The sequence below is a fragment of the Bombus impatiens genome, unplaced genomic scaffold, assembly GCF_000188095.3.
Source record: "Bombus impatiens unplaced genomic scaffold, BIMP_2.2 scf_0487, whole genome shotgun sequence".
Taxonomy (NCBI): Eukaryota; Metazoa; Arthropoda; class Insecta; order Hymenoptera; family Apidae; genus Bombus; species Bombus impatiens.
In genome coordinates, this window is record NT_176906.1 from 2,747,633 (window position 1) to 2,765,695 (window position 18,063).

Consider the following 18,063-nt stretch of genomic DNA (forward strand, 5'->3'; position numbering starts at 1 on the left):
TTTCGCTTTCACAAATATCAAACAATTACAAATGACAATTGCTTAATTACAGCTGTGATAAAATCTAGGCTAAAGCATTAGAAGACTTCCTCAAAATTGCAAAGGGAAGGCTCCGGTTTTCCTTTCATCTCCGACATATATATAAAGATTTTTCATAATCAAAATTAGTTGAAGTTCCATAAAAAGTCAATAATATAACCAATGCTGCGGCAACCAAGAGTTTTGAGGTATGCAAAAAGTAAAACATGTTTAGTTTCAGAATCGAGCAATTGTAGTTTGCAGTTGATTCCGAAGGTAATTAAAAAATTTCCTGAGTAGAATTTCTGGCGAAGTACACACAAAAATTTCTACTCCACCGGCATTCGATTATATGTACTTAGATGATTTCATTTTAATTTCATTTTCCAAAGTACATGTAAAAGACTCAAATATACTAGATCTAGTCCTTTTAATATCTACTGTATTTTAACATCAAATGAATGAATATTCTCGTTTGTGAAGTAAAAGTTTCGGTTTCAGTGATTAATCGAGATATTCGGCCACAGGGTGCAGAACGTGTAAATGCGTTAGAATGAAGATCGAAACGTGCACATTGCACACGGCTCTTCCACCCCTTTGGCGGGGCACAGCGCGTGATGACGTTTCGTGCAGGCCGTTCATAAATTGCGACCGTGCACACGGTTCGCGTACTTACGCGAGAAATTGCGGGAATTAATTATCGTTGATTCACGCGTCGCAGCGGCTCTCTCCTCTTTCCGAGTCACTACTCTGTACGCGTGTACCATTTATTATCCCTAATTCGCGTTTTTACTAGAGGAATCAGGATATGCTGGAAAAATCAGAGAAGCGGAAGGTGGAAAAAACGGAGTTGATATTTGAATTTACCACTTGTTTACTGGCTGACTAGCTATGCAAATTAATTTGCGTTTTATTTTTGCAATGGATAATATGTATATCGATAGAACTATCTTCTCTCACATAATAATCGTAACAGCAAGGTATACGAAACTGTACTATTAACTGAAATTGTTATAAGCTGAATTATGTAAAATCACGTGACGAAGAAAGGGAACATACAGAGGATGTATCGAGACCAGATTCATCGCATAAATAAATTAATTAATAATAACTTCGATAATAAAACAAATGAAATTTTGCAAGTGGTTTGGTTATTCTATCTGATGAGAAATTATCAAAAAAGGATGATTCTGGCGGAGGAGAATTAAAAAAAAAGAAAAGCTAATAATCTATAAATTGTAAATTTGTTAATATCGTTATACTTGGTAAATTTACATACTGCTAGAAGTGATAAAAGGAGACAAGATAGAAATTAAGATAAAGCAAGGAGCAATAAAGTTTCACGAAAAAGCAGAGGAAAAACAAAGAAGAAAACTGTTGAAAGAAAGATAAAGGGAAAGGAAAAGAGATCGGGAGATGACGATTACGAATCGAACAGCTTAGGAAAGCAAGAAATGGTGAAAAAGGTAAAAGAAAGGGACAGAGAAATTCAAAGACAAGTACAATATAAGACAAGATAAAAAGTGCAACGTATAATGTAAGCTACAAACAGATAAGAATAAATGTACCGGCAGAGTATTTCAAAAGAGCTGGGGATGAAAATAGTCAGATGCTAATAACAAAGGCTAAATGTGGTAATATAGAAACATGGGATAGATAATACGAAAAGAAGAAGAGGAAAGAAAGTGCGAGATTTGCCATGAAGGACGAAGCATCTGGAGCATATGCTCAGGAAATGCAAAGAACTGGTAAGGGGGAACTTGAGAAGGACATAGTCAATGGTAGGGAAAGAGAACAGCTAACAAAATTAGTTGTGCGAAGTGGAGAAAAGGAAGAAAGACGAAAAAAATCGTAAGCATATGTATACATACAGTCATTTGATGTTAATTGACATTGTAAAGAGATTCTGAACGATATCATTTTCAGGGCTGTGAGGCCAAAAATAAAGATATACACGTATATACGTGATAAATTATTGTGTCAAATTTCTGTCGCTCATATATCAACCATAAAATGCCTTTTCCTTCGATATTCGTGCAAACAGAAATTTCCTTTTCCTATTTTATATTATCTTCGAACGATGATTCAATTTAGTTTTTGCTTTTGTACGAATGAGTTACACAGCGAAGCGGCACGTAACCGATTACAGCGGTACAAAACAAAAGCATAAAACGATCCTCGTCGTCTGTTGTTGCTCGGTTTTGATTATCGCCACGCGATCCCCGCCGGGTAATTATGCTCATTAATTAATCATGAGTTAAATAATAAATTAACCGGGCATACGTTTGCAAATTAACTGACCATTGCGGCAAATAAACGCGCTGACAAGTTAAATACAAATTAATACGTCCGACCACTGTTAATTATTAATACCGGTCGAATAAGTTCCTGATATTCGAAGCACGCGGATAATTCGATACCATCAGAATTTCAATCGATTTACGCGACGGACCGCAATGAATAAGTAATAGGATTTTTTTTGGAAATGTGAAAGTATTAATTATGCGGAACTAAAGGGTTCATGTCGAACTTAATTGATAACGTCATGTTTAAATTAGTATTAACGTTGATCAAGAGCGTATTTTTCCTCAATTATATCGCTGTTTATATATTTGCTATTGTATGAAATGTGTTCGATACATTTTTTATTGTTTTATATATTTCCCTTCTAAAATAAAAATGGTAAACGCTGCAGTGGCATAACTTTCAAGTGATAAATAATGCAAGTATCAAAATTAGTTTTTATTGTTATTATTATTATTGTTATTGCTTATTATTATTAATTTCTATTATTTACTTCTATCATATATTATGCTATTATACTCTTATACTATTCGATACAAATGTCTGGTACACCGCTTACCATTTCAATTCCCTTAACCCTTCGAAGTCCACCTCCGTAATATTACGTTCGATAAAACACGTTATACGTATCACGTAAAGCGTTTCGTTCTCACGTATTTTTTTAAAATTCAGTGAGCCCTTATTAAAGGCTTAATAATACTTTTATCTATATTCATAGTTAGAAAATTATATTATACAGATATATTATCGCAGAATTAAGAGAAAGGTAAATAGTGGATTCTTTCGTCATTTCTTTTTTTACGTGAAAGCTAAAAAATTTTCGGTTGTATACGTAACCCTTGTCACGACCAGTGTCGATGAAACGAAAGATTTCCAGAAAGGGTCGAAGGGATCAATTCTCCGACGCTGTGAATTCCTGCCGGGAACCGTTCCAGGAAGGAGGGGCATGCCAACTCACGCACCGCGTAACACGCAAGCAGAATGCGTGTACATTGGCCGGACATTTTTGTTCTCGAGGATATAACGCGACATGATGCATTACAACCGGCCGGATATACCGGCTGACGGTTTTCTGTCCTGAATGAATAATCACATCGGTTAACGCGACACGTTCGCCCATCTCTGCGGCTGGAATTCTCTTCGTGTTCAAATCACCATGCTTCGATTTTTCATTAGCGTAAAGAACATCTTGTCGAGGTTCCTTCTTCTTCTTCATCTGCTCGTTTCGTTATCCTTGAAATGATCTGGTTTCGATCAATCAATACCATTTGTACAATCGTTCAATATAGTTTGACAGACATTTTTTACTGCATTATTTACGTTAAATAATATTTCTCGAGAAGCATAATGTTGATTTTTATTACATGAAATTCCTTGCAAATTCTTCTTGAAAAATATGATAATGGATATACATAATGATAATTGAGATACATTTAACGTCAAATAATTAATCAAATTTTCCTCAAGGGAAGATGTATCCCTTTGATATCTTCTTCCAAAATTTTAGAGAAAATTTTGAGCATCTTGGAGGATTTGGGAGTTTATTCATAAAAAGTGCATAGAACCGTAAGGATTACACAAGTAGCACAATTTAAATATATCGATTATTTGCATGGATGTTCATCACGTATGTAAAGACTACTTATATTTTGATAATATCTACTGAAATATAATGTTCATTTCAAGTCACATAGACTTGACGAGAACAACAGGGTCGAAATATATCAAATAGTTACAGATAATGCGACGTAAAAACGCAACGTAGGTAAATATATCGACTAATTCTTTCGATCGTATGATAATCCACTAAAGAAACAGTTCAACAGATAATTTAGTCAATCTGGACAGGGTGCCCAAGCTTTTTACAAGATGAATTTAACGTTAAGATACGTTAAACAGAAAAAATGCCTATGAAATTACAGGGCACGTAGATCGAGTGGTTCATCGCCGCGAAAAGCAAACGGTAGACTGTAATTTAGTTTAAAGAGGTAATAAAACAGCATAGATTTATCGAACATGACGTCCTATCGGGATGTTCGGATGAATTGAGACTCGGAACAGCGGAGGGGCGATGGGACCAAAGGGTGGCGTCGTTATTGCTGTCTGTAGACTGTCATTTCCGTCGGTAGCATGGCTGATATAGCCGTGTCGTAGGGATGTTATCGACTTTTCAGCAGATACCAGACACGATTGATCGCGATAGATCTTCCACTTTGCAATTTCTATGACTTTACAGCGGCTCATGAAAGTATCTGAGCAGTTACGGTAGGAAACTTTTCTATATAAATATATTGTGCGTGATATACAAAATAATTTGAAATTTCACTAACTAAAATGATTGTCACGATTATATTGATTGAATTTGAAACCAATTTGAAAATGTATATAGAAGTTACAAGATATTTATTGCAAACATACATTTAATAACAAATTAGTATAATTGTGAATAGTCATTTTAAACATACAACGAGTGTCAAGTATAGTCCCATTGAATAATGAATAATAACGACTATTTAAATCAATATCTTTGTAGCTTTGATGTATATTTACAGATTTGTTTCAAATTTTACTAATGTAATAATGATAGTCGAGTTCCACTTTATAGATCAAGTAAAAAATTTCCTACAAATATTCGAATTTGTGAGGGTCTGTATGTGATTTTATGTTAAATAGGGCTTGAAAATTATCGTGTTTCTTTTTTATCTTTTTTTCTTTTGTTATATTATATGTGGTAAGATTATTTGTCTGGTATTGTCGATAATTTTGGGATCTCAAGATCTAAAGGGAGTTTAGACATCTGGCATTCATAAAGACCTAAGACTTACCAGGATCTTAGGAACGTTGAATATTTCAGTTTCCATGGACCTCGTATTCTGAAACCCTGCCAAATTCTCAAGATTTTCAGAAATTTCTAATATCTCCGGAAACCTTGAAACCCTCGAGACTTCTAAGGCCTCAGGATTTCAGGGATCTAGAAATCTTTCAAACTACCTAATGGTCTCGAGACCCTTGAAATGCTACGAATCACTCTGTCGCCGTAATACTTTCTGAAACCTTTACATTTTACATATGTATACCTTCCTGAGCCGTATCATCCATTTTCAAGAACCTACACTCATCGGACTCGGATATCTATTATCCAAATTCTGTACATCTGCATCCGTTGGAAACGTAAACCGGTTTATGTGCTGAGACGAAACTTTTGTTCCATTTTGCAAGAGAATGATTAGGTTCCGGAGTATGTTTCTTACGACACCTTTTCTGCACTATTTCGAATATCAGCAGGCTATTCGTATCGCACATCTTTGCTTTCTCAATGATTGATCTACTCTAACGTCTTCTGCTTTAACATTTTTTATAAGATGAAATAAAAAGTTTGAAATTTCCAAGTCAAGTCCAGATCTACACCGATTGAAAAAAAGATTCATACACAAACAGACCATATACAGGAATATTTAATTAAATTGTTTCCTATTTATTGTTCCATTGTCTTGGTATCTAAAATCGATCCTGTAAACAGCGTCTACATCTTTTATTTGCAGCCTCTGTACGACCCAAACTTCCTCTCGTATTCGAATCTTTTCCCGCATTCGATTAACAAAATCAAACGCAACACGAACAAAGTACGCAGGTTTTACGCGAGTCTACGAGAACGCAATGTATATCCTCGGGGAAGGTCTGTGAGATTCCCATGCAATTTCAAGTACGCTTCACACTGTTCTCCAAGTTCTAAACTGCATTTTAACGAGACGCGTCTCTATTACGCATCTTAGTCTATAGTGGGTATCGCTGCTTTCAAGTTAAATGCTTTCATGTTTGTTAAGAGTTTCGCTGATTCCATGGCCCTTCGCCGAATTCGTAGATATCGTTGCGCCGTGAAGTTTCTAGTAGCTGTTTGCAGCGCTGTCATACTCGAGGCATATGCTTCGCACTTAGATCAGCCGACGTGCCATTCGTGCGAAACGAGCCATTTTCATGAATATTCTTGCGCAGACGAGCTTTGTATACATTCGTATTACTGATGTTGTCTCGATAAGAGAATGGACATTACGTTACACTCTGTATTTAATTTTCCTTTCTATGAAGATAAACCTCAACAAATCAAAAATGAAACAAATATAGAGAATTTTTAACTTATTTATAAACATTCCCGTTTGCTTGATTTCTGAATTTCATTGGATAAAGAAAATATCGATTTGATGTTTAATCGTTTCAAAATTTTGGAGAGTCATTACAATTGACGACCACTGACCATCAAAGTCGTTTCAGGGTCATAAGGTGTTACAAAAGTCATTTCACTGGCAGTCAGGATCGTTACATGATTGCACAGATTTATATCGAGGTCGTGTCATTGCTAAGTTACAGCACTAGGCACTGAAGCCTTACTATTACTATTCAAGGACATTCAGAGACCTCCAAAAGTCATCGAAATCGTATTATTGACATCTAAGGTCATTTGAAAAGCACATATAATTTTATGCTTTATTTGTAAAAATATATACGGACATTTATGAGCGAATCTTATTCCAGTAATGTTTTCTCAAAGTACAGAGTTTAAGAATCGTGAAATTTTTCAGGGTCCAATGGATTACATTGTGAAGAAGTATTAAAAATAGCACGAGCTTACCAGCGATCCAATCGACATAACGATATTGTCCGGCAAGGGGCCAAGAAGTTCCTTAATAAAATTCAAACTTCCACGATATAATGCGTAACCGTCCCGATTTTCGGAGGCTATTGGCGACGGGAAATACGATACCGGTGCCAAATGGGGTTGGCGATAAAAATTCGTTTCGCCGGCTGGGAATAGCATCGCGCAGAAATCGTAAGGAGACGTGCTTACATGCCAAAAGACGGGAAAACGCGAAATACGCTCTTATCGATGGAATTTCATCTGGACGTTTCTGACTGAATCCATTCCTCAACTTATGTCCCTATATTCAAAATGTCTTTATGTATGCCAGCTCGCGAAACCAACATTTCCCCCTAAAGTATGAAATCTTTCTTCGTATCTATGGTCACGAGAATCGTTACAAATTTCCTCAGATCGTAAGAGCAGCAGATTGTAGAGCCCCTTCGATCTATTTGATCAAAGATCAGCGAATCAGAATTAAAACAAGTCAGATTTTTAGAACATACAGATATTGAAATCGCGATATCTATGGTTATCGCGAATGATAACTGTAATTTTCTGGTTTCTCTTCTTCGAAGTTCCTCTTCTTTGTTTTTCGACGAGAATACGTCTATTCAAGTTTCACTAGGTTTTACCTTTTAGCGTTAAGTATAAATACACTACTGGTTTAAAGCTTGGAAAATGCTACTTGCACGTTTCATTAAATCCAAGAATTTTACGGGAAAACTATTATCTTAGAAATTTTATTCAAACACCGATCGCGATAAACGAGATTATTATCCACGTCTACGATATTAATTTCGAATTAATAGCAAAAGCAGCTGGAGAGAATCTTGCGCAATTGAATTAATATCAACGCTTTTTCTTGCTTATAGATGCAATTTTCCTCGATGACACGTTCCCTGCACAGTTATCGTATCTTTCTAGCATTAGCATAACCATAATCCACTCGCAGCTGAAACGACGTGCAAAGGGCATCGAGAAGTCGTGGTGCATCTGCGTTTGTGCAACCGGGATAGCGTGAGAAGTGCATCGACGCTTTTGTTGCGAGCACGCACGATGCTTTGTTGTCTCGCTTCTCGTGGCATTCTGCCATAAGCAACCCCTTCGCAGAATCGACCCTGTCCCGTTTCCGAGATGCGTTCGACGTGACTCGAGTCGAGGGGTAGATACCATGGCTCCGCCTTAACGTGCTCTTCTGTCTGCTTGGCTAGCCTCATTTCTCGCCAAACACGCGTTCCAGTCTCCGTTTTTTTATTGCTCCAATGACAATGTGCATGCTGGCCAAGGATCGTTGTCTGATATTTCCGTAGGTATTTCTGACATAAATGCGATATGGCTCAAGGTAAGGAGAAAGAGTATGTCTTTTCGTGGTGTGAGTTTGAGGGTGTATAAACGGAATCGTTATCATTCCTTGATAGAAGATGTAATAAATGCAAGTTTTCATAATAGCGACAGTAGATTTTAGTAATCTAATATCAGTCGTGTTGTGTCGACCTTTCCAGAGGCGAATAAAAAAAATTCTTATCAATTTCGATCTTTTCTGAAGCATTCATGTTTTTTAAGATTTCAATTTCCTCTAAGAAGATTTTTTAATGTAATTTAATTCATATTAAGTTCATGGCTAATCTGGTTTTGGTAAGTGACGAGTTTAAAATAAAAACGAAACTTTGGGGAGATGCATCGTTGCTATATTACCGACAAATAGATGCCCATTTCCAGCTGAAAAGCACTAGGACACCTTTCATTTTTAATTCAACTTTTACTAATATTTGATGCACATTATGAGCATTAAATTGTACGAATTTTTTAGTAAGATTCTTAATATGAATTAATGTAATCAATTCACTTTAGATCTTATTCTCCATATAAAGTATAAACTTTTGAAAGAATCATATTGCTCATACAATAACCTAATATTTCACATCAGCTACAAAAGTTATCTTCAAAGGATTTTCCAATAAAAAGTGTAATTACTTGCTTTTATTACTTAATCCGACTAATAAAAATTTCACAAAAGATCAGTGTCGACGTCATTTTCTGACTTGGAAGATTTCTTTAATTTAATTCGTAAGTATACGGCCAGCAGACGCATCGATTAAAATTTTGGAATTCAATAGGCTGTTTACGCGGCATTTGCGCGGGAGTACAATCGAACGCGGGAATTAAATTTTAATCATTTATGGGAGAACCGGGATACGCGGCGGTCCTTTAACGTTGTATTTTACACCGCACTTAATACCCTATTTAACGCTTGCTTTCGTGTAATTGGACATGACTAATGAATTGCAGATAATTAAGCAATTATTCGATTCCTGCGAATCATTGCAGTCGACTGCGTCATTAACGAGCTCGCCAAGTCAGCTTCTTCTTCTTTTTGTCTCATTTATCTTCAAATGAATTTGCGATTAACTATTGTAGCGGAAACGAAGAAATCGACGACCCTTCGAATCTTACGCAGTAATAATGTTCGTCGCGATGGGAATATAATTTATTGGCTAGTCGTTATATCGGCTTACATGTTGTCAGGCATGAAATAAGGAATCGATAAGATTCGTTAATGGACTGATTTAATTTATCTCTTATCACTGATGGTAAAATGACCCGAACACATTGTACTGGAGATTATATGAAGTTTGTACGATATTGTAATTTTCTTTTACAATTATCGAATATCCTTAACCCCTTCGCTACGGACAACGTATACATTTCTGTATAAAAGTCTTAGGACGACTTTCAATTTTAGTAAGAGTTTAGTATTTGATAGGAATTATGATGTTATGATGACCTATTTTTTGATAAAATCTGATTAAATTGACTGGGTATGTATATGTATTGTTGAGAATTGTGGATCTTAATCGCCGAAATAAAAGTAAAGGAACACTACGGTTACACTTAGAATTCATATTAAAATAGTTTTAGATTTATTTAATAAACGATTCCCAGGATCTTCGTCGATACACATTTGCACGCGTCTCAGCACTTTCTTTATCTCACCTTTATTTGTCTCTCTTCTATATCACGCTGCTAAGGGAACAATTACATTCATCTGCTTTTCGAGACGCTGTGCACACACATACTTCCATACATTCACATTCACATACGTGTGTCACTACTAAGCGGCTAATTTAGTCTAGCACACAAAATTATACATATCTCAACATGTATATATTTATAAATATTAACTAATAGAAATATTAAATAATATTATTATATAATATCAATTGTTAAAAGCGTATGTGTACGTTGTCTATGATGTAGAATAGTATTAAAGTTTCTACGGTTTAAACGCAGCGAAAGGTTAAAGGTCTTACATTCAACACAATTTTCGAAGACGTTTCCAACTTCGTTCGCGAACGTGATCCTTCAATAAAACGAACAACCACTATGATTTAACGTCACAGTACCAGCTTCCGATATCCAGTGTAATATATCCGGTTGATAGCATTTCCGACGGCGAGATTTGTCATCGAGAAAGGTTCCGATATGAAAGAATTATCGCCGACCTCTTACCTCGTAGGCATACGTTATCCATAAACCTTATTCCGATAGAAAGAATTCAACAATTTTTCATATTATTACGATCTACTCCCAAGATCAAAATTGTGAAGATAGATATACAGAGAGAAAAGAAGAGAATTAATTTTATTACATTAAATTGATGAGATTCTTATTATAATATGGAATATATAGATTTTTTATAGTCTAACGTTTCGAATGAAATATCATCCTCAAATGTTTTGATAATTCCCTAATAATTTCTCAGATTTACTTAGATTTTCACAAGCGCCTTGATATTTCTGAACGGGGATGTATACATTTTTCTTTGTATTTAATTCCATCAAAGAATGTTACTCGTATAAAAAATCTATTATTACCATTTATGAACAGTCTTAATATTTATGAGCAGACGCGTATATATTCCTCGTTGTATTTAATTTTATTAACGAACGTTATCCGTACGATAAATACCAGTAATTATTATTATTATTTCGAATACTCGTATATCGAAACTATGCTCGAACAACCCTCGAACGATGGGGCTAAAAACTCGAAACATTCCATGAGCAGCGGATGATGCATCGTGCAAACACTTGAATCCCTCGAAACGTTCGATGAACGCGGACACAACGCTAATCTACATAGCACGGTGAAACGATCGTGTGAAACAAATGTGTAAATGTTAGCCAAAGTAAAATTTCCGCAGCCCACCGCGTTCGATTCGCACCGTAGTTTGGCCGAGAAGGGAAAACTTGTAATCTCGATACAACGCTGCGATAATACGTTCGCGAGGGAGGTTTTGGCCGGTTCGAGATATGTTATTGGAAGGACGCCAATATCGATGATTTACCATGAAATCCGGTAGTTATTGCGTGGGAAACGCGGTCGCATTATTTATACGTTATATCGAGTCGATACTTTTCCGGCGAGTTGTGCACGGGAAATAAAGCGCTGTCTGTGGCTCGATGAAATAAGCGATTTTCGCGAACCCGTGCACACATGCACATATATACGCGTGTATAGATACATTTACGTAGAGAGGAAGGCAAAGGAAGGAGAAATCGATGTCGAGCAAGCGTCTCGAATTATTACCGGATGTTTGGCAACCGCATCGATTTGCAGGCCTGGTTTCTCTTTTCCTGTCTATCGATGGGAAACGTGGACCCCTGCATAAACGAAGTTGCACCGAGTTGTGCTCTCCCAGGGTTACGGGAGACCTTGTTCTCTTCTGACGGTAGAATATATAGGGCGATAAAGTATTAGAAGCTATCTTCTTCGAAAGAACCACAGATACCGAATTGAATTTGTCGACGAATTATGAGTTTATTGTTTTCCTCGCTTCGTAGTAATTTTATACTGCGCTTTAAAAAATTCTCTATGTTGATGAATCTATTCAATTAACGGCCAGCTCGTCGTATCTCGTCGCTCCTGTATCGTAACTAATTCGTCGATATAATTAATGTCTGTAAAGCTTTTTACATTTTTAATGACTTTAATAGAGAATTAAATGAATCAAAATATTTTTATTCTTATTACATATTACGTAATTTTTCGTTATGCTCATAATTCGCAATAGTTAAGTTTCAAGAACATGAAGCTCTTCGTATTCGTATTTGTTTGTCTTAAATAGGTCAGAGGGGTTAACCTTTCAACTGTATAAAACTGTATAAAATTGTGGGGTGAGTGTTTATGGAATGGCATATTAAGTTTGCGTTATTCGTTATGCTGCACTTTATGTATAAATATATCTATATATATATATATATGTCAAAATATTTGTAAAGTTAATTTTGGTCAGAATTTAGATTTAATTGGCAACAGGGGGATTTTTCAATTAATGTAGTTGATGCACGAGCACACTTGAAATAGATAGAAAATTACTGAAAGCACGTATTCGCTTCGAACTCGAGTAGACCAATTTATATTCCGTATGCATATGTATTTTTCCATAGGGCTGGTTCAAGCGTTTTTTTACTATGTACAACATGAACGTGTTTTAATTAAATTGGTTGAACGTGTTGTACAAACGTTGCAGACGGGGAAAATAAAAAATTAATCGATACTGCAATGAAATTGGAATTTTTTATTTCGACTAGATTTTGATAAACGAAACAGTTTTTAAATCTGGTATCTTGTAATCTATCGACTGAATTTTTAGGATATTAATAAAAAATATATCCACAACAAACTGATTCAATTTTCGTATGAACATTTTATGGGAAAAATATGATGGGTCACATTTTCTGTTTATTATATGACAATAATGCTAAAACCCAGTACTTTGTTAACCAATAATACATTACCAAAACTATCTTTTTATTAAATTTGTTTATTGGATTTTCTTGAAAAATATTTATTTGTCAAAAAATATTGGCTATCACATATTATACATGTATTAGGTATGCCATTAATATTTTCATAAAGCTTCATCAATTTATCATCTATTAATAAATGACTTATATTTTCAGATCAAATATGTTGTGTTTCTCCTTAATCATATTATGTCAAAGTACATTATATTATTATCTTATCTTTCATCATCAAATAACATAGAAATCAGAAAATTAACGAAAGTGTACATAACGTATCATTCTTCTGTAATTGTCATATATAATATAGAATGTTTTCTTACCTGGCCAGTTCTCTCTGAAGGTGATGAACCCTGGAGCGTGCTCTTTCAGCTTCAGCCGTAGCTTCGCGTACCCGAGCTTCGGCTTCCATTCGTTGTCGTCGTTCGCGTTCCACATCTCGTTGCGTAGCCTCTCTCTGTAACAAACGAATTAGTGTTTTCTATCAGTCAACGTAACGATTCTTGTTCCCGCTCTGGAGACATCTTTTTAATTCTCACGCAGAAAAATCTAGCATCTAATGAAAGTAAACACAAGTACATATTTCCCTTCATCTTCTCGAGCGAATCCATTCAATCCCCATTGAGCCAGTTCTTCTCCAGCGTCGTCCAGCAACGTCCTACTGCCCTCCATACCGATCATCAAGAACCCTTATTCATGTGCAAATTTATTTCGCTTCAAGACCATTGATCTTATCATGGATGCACTGAAACGTGCACGTTTTTATCCATGTCTCTATCTCTGCAGATGTTCATCAGGCGAACGCGATTCGCTCCCCTCGTTCATGATAATTTTCAATGCTGCTTTCACCCCTTCAAGACTCTGCTGAGTTTTATGCATCGTGAACGCTTTTCGACTCGAACGAGCATAAGCGAGCAAATTTATCGCCGACTCCACAGGACGCGAAATGAATCGTAAAAAAAAGAAGAAAGAAGTTTGCCGAGGAAGTAAAATATCGGACAGTAGTCTGTCAGGCAAATACGACCTATTTACGATCTCTTTTCCGTTAGAAAATGTTCGTGTATATCGACAATGGGACTTTGGCTTCCGGCGACGTCACGTTAGTTCAGAATTTGTCGATTTCGATTTTATTTCCAGTGGGAAGTCTCGGCTATTGGAGAGTGAAAACTCGGGCTAGTAGGGAGGAAGGCAAATCGAACGAGAATTGCTTACGCGGTTGCGCGATTGATTCGATCAGAGATGGACATTCGTGTTAGAGGATTTTATGTTGGAATTAATTTCGCTCGGATTATCGACTGAAACGATCCTGAATTGATTCATCGTGGATTAATGGCTCGATCCTCTTCGTTTCCTTTTCTTTGTAAATTTTGGAATTAAGATTTGCGTTAATTGACAGTATTTGTAACTTGAATGGCACATGAAAGGATAGATGCATGTCCGTGTAGAAGAAAATGGGACAAAGTTTTAAACGCTTGTTACTACGAAGATTATGTTTATGCGTTTATGCATTTATGCATTTGCGGAAAATTTAAATATATAGAATGTATTCTTATTATATTCTTAAATCACGCGAATATGTAAAATAGTATTTAGAGAACGCAAGATGATTTGAATTTTTCATAGAAAAAATGTTCACAAGTATCCTTTGTTTTTTATATTAAAATGAAACATTATTATAATACTTTTACGTTAAACAGAGATAGGTCAAATATGCTGACTTTTATACAATGATTGTTCCGATCATATTTCAAGTTATTCGTAACTCGAACCATATGCAAGCTTCTTTGAATTTGCACGACACAATCTCCACCACATTATTTTCACCAAGAACCAAAAGACAACCACGAAAGTTTCGGGGGTATCGAACATTTTCTTGATTAAGCTCGGCCCGATCGAGCAGAACGACCCGATAAAGCCAGGATGGTCGGCGTAGGAAGGCAAAAGAAAAAAGAAAGACGGAAGAGAATGGAAGGGAGCTCGTCGATCTTCGGCCTGGCCGCTGGGAGGAATTATTCATGAATTTAAATCGAAGCGTTGCACGGTACATTGATTGCACCCTTTCGATTCTGAGCGCGGCTACAGCCTTCGTCTATGCTTCTGCTGCGAATCCGCTGGCTGTCCTATCAATAATTGCGCTCGACGAATGTGCCGAAAGCAGTATTTCACGCGATTTAACTCAATGTGCCCGCCGCGACTATCGACGTCGATAATAAATTGCCAGAACCGGTGGAACTTGGAAAATGCGCGACGAACCGCACTCGTATTGGTCCCAACTCCAACCAAACGAGTTTTAAACCGTCCTCCCAGCCTCTTCGATGTTTCAATTTCGTTGGATGTTCGAGAAATTTCCTCGGAATTCCGTTATTTTGTTTGTCAGGTTTTAGTGGATACGTTCGTTCCAGGAAAAGACCACATCGCTTTTTTCTCGTCGGATAGGACATACCGGTGTCTCAGACCGAGTTCCTTGAAAGGCTGCAGAGAGTAAGTTGCTTGATCTATTTGTCGAAATGAAATTCTTCGAGTTTGGATTCTTTTAGATTTTTGTAGAAAAGAGACGGGTAGGATAAATGTTATTACGAAGCATTCTCTCGATATCAGGAAGGTTAAATATCTTCGAGTATTGGAACTGTTATTAGGTTTGCACGTAACTCAGTCAAGATTTGTACCTCGTTTGAGCGTTTTACAAATTTTTGTTATCAAAGCAATTCGGTCAATTGCTTGCCAACTGTTACAAATAACGATCGCGTTGTTTTATCATTGAAATATTTCTTAAGTTTGAGAAAAATATAAGATGCGTGATATTTGGCATATCTTCTACGCTGTCTGCCATGTTCCGATTTGAAACGGGAGGATTCGACAGTCTTCTTGCTTGTTGAAAGGAAATCCAGTTTGACACATAAACGCGTATTACGCGCAGGATTAATTCACTGTACATATTCACGATGAATTGTGTCGATCGTTTAAAATCTAATCTACACTACGACAACGAATCAAACGTGCTTTGTATCTTACAGCCCTGTCAAACCTCTTCTTCATCCCCGAATTCATTTAATCCTACAAAGAACACCGAATACTACAGCATTCTTATCTTCCCTTGTCTCGATCTTTCAGATTCTCCGATTTCACTAGTAGTTTGCCAGACGAAGAAAATTCAATCTTGCAGGAAATTCGACGCTCTCTAGATCGAACACAAGCGGAGAATTAAACCGGGCCGCGCTTAAAGTCATCGCGATCGAAATAGGTGGCGGTCCATTAAGCGGAGTCAGGTGAAAGGCGTTTAGTCGAGGGTCGAAACGGGAGATATCGCGGAATACAATCTGGTAAAAGCCGAGTGACCACCGCGTACGGGGCTTAAGGGATGCTTCGATCGGATTTATGGAGCCTTAAATCCCGACGAACGTTCTTCTCCCTCGTTGTGCTATTCTTCTTTTTCGGGGGGTGGCCACTCGTCGAGACGTAATGCGATCTTGTCCTTTTTCGGCTGCCAGTCGACGGAAACGCCGCCATTGCAAGGCTTTGAAGGAAGCACAGGCCAACCGGGGTTACTTTTGACTTCGTAACTCTGTCTTTTCTATAATTTAAAGAGGATTTAAATGGATGCGAATATAAAAGCTGGAAAGCTTTCGTATTGAGTTTCATGTAGAGATTTTTCAAAGGCTTAGGATCATTTACCTTTCTATTATTTTGAGGAAGATTTATTATGCTATCGTGAAATAATATATGATAGTGTATTATATCACAAGCGATATTGTTTTAGAAGATTTCAATAGAAAAGTAATATTTGTGTTGGTGGCACATCGATGATTGCTTAGACTATTTCAGCTATTACGCGTATTATGCGATCTCTTAAGCGTTAAATAATATCGTTTGGAAGGTGTTTCCATCGAAAAATAACAATACTTGTGTGCACTTTTCAGCGATTGTATAATGATGATTATTTAGAAGGATCGTTTGAATTTTACAGAATTCAATTTCATTAAGATCAAGTATGTGGTTTCAGAAGAATTAACTCTTTGCAGGTTGAACAGCGTTCGACATTTCACTGTAACTGATATATCGGAGACTTTGTTTCTTGGTTTCTCGATAAAATCACGTTCGTGTGGAAACGAAGCGAGGCATTGAAATTGCGGAACACAGGGAGCAAAAATTAAGGAATACAGTAGCAGTGTCCGTGAGAGAGAGCTTAACGTATTCTAAAAGGAACGGCATTGCTTACACAACGAGTAAGGTGGGCACGTCGATCGATAACCGCATGTGAGTTTCATTCGAGACACGTGCGTCACGTAAAAAATTTACGTTCCTAACGAGATTCAGCGATGAGCTGTCTCAATGGCGTATCGAAAGGATTCATCGATAGATTAACAAGCTTTCGACCGTCTTAACAATCTTTCTTGTACACGTTTTATTTACATCGACCGACAATTTTTTTTCTTTCTTTCTTTTCTTCTTCTAGGCTGTAGTCACAACTTGGAAAATAGATATGAAATCTTTGATGTTAATTTTTACGAAAATATGATTCATAATCTAATTCCTCGAACATTTGTACTCGATCATTTATCACGGAAAGGTTCATTTATATACCCGTTCCTTAAATACGATTACTACATCATCAATCACAAAAGAGTTATTTCTCATGTTCATCCCTTCTTCTTTGCCAGCCTTATAATACGCATAACATGATATAATGCTATATAAGCTTGTAGTACTTAGGCTACACTCCTCCTTAATACCTTCTACGAAATTTCTTCCTTGAAATATGGACATAACATAATATATATGTGTCGAAACACTTTATATAATGATGCAATTAATTTTATCCATAAAAAGTCAAACCATTTCTGCAGTATGAACGAGCCAACTTAATTCCTTCACGTATTCATTAGCAACTAGCTCCGAGCCTGTCATGTTTCCGCTAATATCGAGTTCCGTTCCTAACTTAATACTCTCGTTAATTATATTCATTCGCCTTAAAATTGCAAATTTCTTATTTATTCGCTAATCTCTTAAACACAGTACAACGTTTCAATTCACTTCATCGTATTAACGTTCTCGATTTAATTACGAATAAATTCATTTCGCAAGTTCCAATAAGTTGCAATAATCTTTCGTCTTTCACTCAAAGCATGCGACTCTTCCATGTGCCTCATAATATTAGCAATCTTAATCTAACTGCGAATAACTTTCGTTACCAAAAATCTCCAAAGTCCTATTTTTCTATCGTTCCAGGAAGCTTTTCCCTTTAATACAAAGCGACGCACTCCTCGCAACCCAGCTTTTCCATACGCCTGATAATTTAAA

At 36.5% G+C, this 18,063-nt stretch overlaps 1 protein-coding gene across 9 annotated transcripts in view; it reads right to left on the reverse strand.

The window, feature by feature from the left end:
• Positions 1–18,063, reverse strand: part of LOC100742188 — a 399,729-nt gene that overhangs the window by 30,985 nt on the left and 350,681 nt on the right. For all 9 annotated transcript variants that reach the window (XR_002947023.2, XM_012387732.3, XM_024368917.2 and 6 more), the window contains one exon: positions 13,089–13,222. Coding sequence is in view for 8 of the 9 variants with exons in the window: in XM_012387732.3 (XP_012243155.1) it covers positions 13,089–13,222 (134 nt within the window). In the remaining variant the exon portion in view is untranslated. The remainder of the gene's footprint in view (positions 1–13,088; positions 13,223–18,063) is intronic.